Raw genomic sequence first — 6418 nt, 5'->3', positions numbered from 1 at the left:
TTCTGGAGTAGATTCTTGTTGTTATCGGCTTTCTACTTCTTAAAAGGGTATCGACTAATTTAGGAGAGAAGCCTTTATTTTCTAACAATGACCGCTCAAAATCCAAGCCGTCAAATGAAGTCCCTTTACTTGTGGATGGAGTATCGGCCCCTGGGAAAGCAAATTTGGGATGTCTGGGAGTACCCAGGGATCGCCCACTGACATCGTCCTGAGCCATGAAAACCAGGTTCTCCTGGGCCAAAAGGGAGCAATCAGAATGAGTCTCGCCCGATCTTCTCTGACTTTCCTCACCACTAGATCTGCAGGATCCCGTCCCGTTAGGAACAGGAAACCAACTGATGCATGGGAGAGGTGCCGCCCTTTTGTATCTGTGGGTTTCCTGTTCCTAAAGGGGCGGATCCCCTCTCTCGTGGTGCTGTCATGGGAGTCCGAATAAAAAGTGCAATTCCATTTTTTTGGTATTTTATTTACCCTGTACACTATATGGTAAAAGTGAAATGGCAATATGATTCCCTAATATGATTTCCTGAATGCAGCAACACCAAATATGTGTATTTCCATTTTATTTTCCATGGGGCAAATATGGGAGTCATTTGAACCTTTGTGGTTTTTTTTATTTTTTTCATATTTATAAAAACTTTTTTTTTCACTTTTTACTTTTTTTTTCAGATCCCTTAGGGGACTTGAAGCTTCGATCGTCTGATCACTTGTGCTACACATAGCAGTGCTTCAGATCTGCTATGTATAGGTGAATTCACAATCTCCTATGAATGCTATCTACGACCCCTGGCTGTCATGACAAACTATCAGCGCCCCACGATCATGTGAAATGGGGCATTGATGGGCTGCCGGAATGACTCGTTTCTGGCCGGTGCATGTTAAATCCCGCTGTCAGAGATTGACTGTTTAACAGCCGAGGGTGGAGCTCTGATTCTCCTGCCCCTGTTAAAAGCACAAAACAAATGATTAAATCAGCTGTCATATACGAGGAAAGATGTGGGCTCAGTGCCAGAGACTGCATCAATGTAAGAGACACAACATATGACGTAAATATATGTTATGCAGGGGTTAATAAGAACTCTGCAGCACACAAATATACACAGAATTCTGCTACATGGACAGTGTACGCACACTAAGCTCTGCTACACATGCAAATTTACATATACACACAGCTTTGCTACACATGCACATTTACATACTGTAATGCTGCAGTATCACCGTATGCGGTGAAGAGGCAGTGACCCACAAAGTTCAAGCACAAAAGTCTCCTTAATGTGTTACTTCACACATAAAGGGGCATAGCATTTTATAGTACATGTCATCAAAGTTCAATACATAGTTGCATCTCGTCTCAGTGCCCGTTTCATAGCACTACACATCATATGGCTTTTAGATTGCAGTCCCTAAACACGCCGGACCTCTCCTTGTCCAGTATCCATGGGGCGACCGCACGCCGTATTACAGTCTCCAAACACACATTTCTCACATTCTGAACATGAAAAGGGCTTCTCCCTTCTGTGAGTTCTCATGTGTGTAACAAGAGATGATTTCTGTGCAAAACATTTCCCACATTCTGAACATGAAAAAGGCTTCTCCCCTGTGTGAGTTCTCTGGTGTGAAACAAGAGATGATTTATCTGCAAAACATTTCCCACATTCTAAACATGAAAAAGGCTTCTCCCCTGTGTGAGTTCTCTGATGACTAACAAGAATCGATTTCTGGTTAAAACATTTCCCACATTCTGAGCATGAAAAAGGCTTCTCCCCTGTGTGAGTTCTTTGATGACTAACAAGAATCGAATTCTGGTTAAAACATTTCCCACATTCTGAACATGAAAAAGGCTTCTCTCCTGTGTGAATTCTCATATGCCTAACAAGACCTGATTTCTGAATAAAACATCTCCCACACTTGTAACAAGAAAATCTATTCTCCGCTGTGGGAATTTTTTTATGTTTAAGTAAAGGTGTTTTGAAGGGAAAACTATTTCCATAATCTGAACGTGAAAACGGCTTCTTTGCTTTAATAGCAATTTGTTTTTTAATGCTTATTTTGTGACTTTGATTTTCCTTCGTAATCAGTAATGAATCAGGAGACATGATTTGTTTCCAAGGATCAGATGATAGGTGTTTGCAGTGAAGGTATGGTGGTTTATCTGGAGTAATGGCATTCATTACAATTGTATCCTGTGGGATCTCAAGAATATCTGATTTAAAAATTGAAGATGTCAGCTGTACCTCCGATCTCCTGGTACAGTAATCTGCCAAGAATAAAACCAATTATTTTTGTAATAAAATATCCTTGAATTTTATATTTTTTTTACATTTCTACTTACAATGCAATTAGAAATGGCAAGTTATGTACAAAAATATAATTATTCACCAAGACAATGACAGATCACACTCTGAGAGAAAACCCTATAGGATGAAGCTCTAGAGCCTACCAAATATTGGAATATATACTGGGGGAGGGAATGTTGTGATCTAGACGCAAAATGGTGATCAAGCGATTGTGATATGGCCGGACTACAAGATCAATAAAGGAGCCACAGGCGGCGACTGAGAAGAATTTGTGACTCTGTATTCAGAAGTTACTACTCACCTGGGTAGTCATATGTAGGAATCTCCTCTTTACACTGCTCATCACCCCTCACATATGTCTCTATTGTATTAATATGGGTCAGATATTCACCCTGAAAAAAATATGTAAAAGTCACAGACAGATAAGGAAGTCACATCTATGATCAGCTCTAATAATGCCATCTCCACCATTCTCATTACACAAGTATAAAACATATAATACCAGTGGATAAAACAAGACTGAGCACAAGACCTTCACAGCCGTCTACACATCATAGGGGAGATCTCATGACACCTTCTCTCCATCTACCTGATGATCCTGAGGAACATTGGGATCTTCTTGTTTACAGTCCTGTGAAAGTAGAGGACATCTCTCTGGTGTTGTCAGCTTACTGTGTAAAACTGGAGGAAACACATACAGAGATTAGATTACAGATAATTATAGGCCGTGTATATTTAGTCCTGTCTATTACCTGGTGATGTGAGGGGCTGGGGAACCTCCATCATGATGTTCTTGTGCAAATCTTTGTGTCCTTCTAAATACTCCCATTCCTCCATGGAGAAATAGACAGCAACATCCTGACGCCTTATAGGAACCTGACACATACAATAATACCGTCACCCTTCGATCCCTTCATAGCGTTATTATATAATGTCCCAGCATTCCCAGCAGTTTCACCTCTCCAGTCAGCAGCTCAATCATCTTGTAGATGAGTTCTAGGATCTTCTGGTCATTGATGTCTTGATGTATCCGGGGGTAAGGTGGGGGCCCCTTGATTGGGCTAAGGGGTCTTCCCCATCCCTCAGACACAGGGTCCTGACAGTGCTCACTAGAGGTCTTCTTCAGTACTGTGTAATCCTGGTTATGGAAGGACACATTAATAAATCTGTAAAATTTTAATAATAATAATGAAAATATTAAAGATTACTTAACGTATATACAGAGTTCAATTAATGAGCAGAAGTTCTAGGTAGTGTGTGACTAAGCTATTCTGAGGATCTTGGCTTGCATCTGTTCTCTGTATGTCAAAGTTAGAGGACACTTGTCAAAATGAGGCTATAAGTAGATGACTAATGTTACTTGTAACAAACACAAGCAATATATATTTAGGTAATATGGAATGAGGTAATGTACAGAACCAATATGCTATTCTGCAAGCTACTAGGTTCTGCTAATATGGTACGAGCTATGAATATAGCGGTAGATCACCATATGTGGTTAAAAGGTAGGAAAATAGTAACCAATGTAAGCCTATGGGTCAAAAGAGTATGTAAGGAAATACCCAGCTCCAGTTCGGGCAGATCTCTCATTTCTTGAGACTCTCCACATGGACCACGTCATACCTCAAGGCCATATGTAAGACCTATGTTTGATTTCTTTCTTATAATCTAATACTTAATTTGTGTGCTATGAACTTAGTCTAAGTTCACATTGCGTTAGCAGCAGCCCGTTCAGCACATACGCTAACGGGCTGCTGCTAGTGCAAGTGCCGGTGTTTGCATCCCGCTAGCGCAGACAGAGCTTTGCTAGCTCTATCTGCGCTAGCAGTGACGGACCCGGAAACGCTGCAGCCCGCGTCTCGGGTCCGTCACTCAATGACGGCACATGGCTAGCGCACGCCCATTGTGGGCGTGCGCTAGCGATGCGTCGGCCATTGCATTCAATGGCGGCGTTAACGGACTACGTTACACCGCGTTATGCCGCGGTGTAACGTAGTCCGTTAAACGGGTCACACTAACGCAGTGTGAACCCAGCCTTATGAATTTACTTTTTCTTCATTTTTGTAATCACTTTTTGAATGGACATTAAACAAGATTTGTTTTATCCACACAATTCAATTTTGCTTTCCTTTTCTATTCTCACCATATTATTGCTTGAAAAAGTAAGGAAGAGTTATTTTTTCTAACATTATGGCGAGCTTCAGCCAGATCTAATTTTTGTACTTTTTTGTGTGGAATCCGTCCCCTTGCACACGGGGGAGGGGAGCTTTGCTAAACACCTGTTGTTCAAGGCGCAGGAATTCCACTATATCACGTTACAAGAGTCAGACAGAGCCTACAGACGAGTGAGGATTCGTGTCTTCAAAGAACTGCATGTCCCATCCAGACGGAGGTCTGAAGAATCGGTGAAAAGACACAGAGGATCATCCATTGACGGTTGGATCAATCCAGGAGAGGAAAAGATATTCCATAGGTAAGAAAATGGATTTTATTCATGATTATTCTAAAAAAAGTAATATAGAGTTTAAGTTTGTTCATATCCATACAGATTCACAATTATGGTCTAGTTTGTATAGCCAATGTGAAGCAGAGAATCCTAAAATTGATAAGTGTTTTTTTCAGTAAAAAAGTTACAAAGGAAGCTTCAAAATGTAATGCACATGGTCCGAGTGTGCAATAATTTAGTTTTTGAGAAAACTGAAGCACAGACACATGAAATATGTACTATCACACAAGACATTGGTCATACTGATACACAAGGTGACACACATGAATCTGACAGGGATTACTTTGATTGTCCAAATTGTTTAATATTGTCAGAACATATTGAACAATTGGAAGATCAAATTAATACTTGAACAGAATTATTGTTCAAATTGCGACAAGATATAAAAAAGGCTTCTGTTGTTACACGATCAAAAGAATATGAAGACAATGCTGCTGCATCATTTATACCGGACACACAAGATTTAGATGTTTCAGAAGATTTACAGGCAGATGAATTACAACGGAAAAAATTCCATGACAGAGCAGCACGCATTAATCTGAAAACACACGATCAGTTAATGAAAATTGTAAAAGACATTCCAAACTTCAATGACAAGATGGATGCCTTTTATAATGCAGACATTTTTGAATCAAACACAGACAAATACAATCTTAACCCCTTCATGACCTTGGGATTTTCCGTTTTCCCGTGTTCGTTTTTCGCTCCCCTCCTTCCCAGAGCCATAACTTTTTTATTTTTCCGTCAATTTGGCCATGTGAGGGCTTATGTTTTGCAAGACGAGTTGTACTTTTGAACGAAATCATTGGTTTTACTATGTCGTGTACTAGAAAACGGGAAAAAAATACCAAGTGCGGTGAAATTGCAAAAAAAGTGCAGTCCCGCACTTGTTTTTTGTTTGGCTTTTTTGCTAGGTTCACTAGATGCTAAAATTGACCTGCCATTATGATTCTCCAGGTCAGTACGAGTTCATAGACACCTAACATGACTAGGTTATTTTTTATCTGAGTGGTGAAAAAAAATTCCAAACTTTGCTAAAAAAAAAAAAAAAAAAATTGCGCCATTTACCGATACCCATAGCGTCTCCATTTTTCATGATCTGGGGTCGGTTGAGGGCTTATTTTTTGCGTGCCGAGCTGGCGTTTTTAATGATACCATTTCGGCGCAGATACATTCTTTTGATCGCCCGTTATTGCATTTTAATGCAATGTCGCAGCGACCAAAAAAACTTAATTCTGGCGTTTCGATTTTTTTTCTCGTTACGCCGTTTAGCGATCAGGTTAATGCTTTTTTTTATTGATAGATCGGGCGATTCTGAACGCGGCGATACCAAATATGTGTAGGTTTGATTATTTTTTTATTGATTTATTTTGAATGGGGCAAAAGGGGGTGATTTAAACTTTTATATTTTTTTCACATTTTTTTTTACTTTTTTTTTAAACTTTTGCCATGCTTCAATAGCCTCCATGGGAGGCTAGAAGCTGGCACAACACGATCGGCTCTGCTACATAGTAGCGATCTGATGTATGTAGCAGAAATGCAGGTGTGCTGTGAGCGCCGACCACAGGGTGGCGCTCACAGCTACCGGGGATCAGTAACTCAAGGACCTCTATGG

General features: G+C 40.2%; 1 protein-coding gene across 2 annotated transcripts in view; it reads right to left on the bottom strand.

Annotated features, from left to right (window-relative positions):
* Positions 1-437: 437 nt before the first annotated feature.
* Positions 438-6418, bottom strand: part of LOC143766323 (oocyte zinc finger protein XlCOF8.4-like) — an 80410-nt gene continuing 74429 nt past the window's right edge. For both annotated transcript variants that reach the window (XM_077253911.1, XM_077253912.1), the window contains exons 3-7: positions 3256-3435; positions 3050-3173; positions 2887-2978; positions 2599-2689; positions 438-2257 (exon numbers count right to left, since the gene is read on the bottom strand). In XM_077253911.1, coding sequence (XP_077110026.1) covers positions 1404-2257; positions 2599-2689; positions 2887-2978; positions 3050-3173; positions 3256-3435 — 1341 coding nt within the window. In that variant the 3' untranslated portion in view covers positions 438-1403. The remainder of the gene's footprint in view (positions 2258-2598; positions 2690-2886; positions 2979-3049; positions 3174-3255; positions 3436-6418) is intronic.

Source organism: Ranitomeya variabilis, chromosome 4 (assembly GCF_051348905.1).
Source record: "Ranitomeya variabilis isolate aRanVar5 chromosome 4, aRanVar5.hap1, whole genome shotgun sequence".
NCBI classification, from domain to species: Eukaryota; Metazoa; Chordata; class Amphibia; order Anura; family Dendrobatidae; genus Ranitomeya; species Ranitomeya variabilis.
Note: the sequence above shows the minus strand (reverse complement) of the source record. Positions and strands in the feature narration are given on the sequence as shown.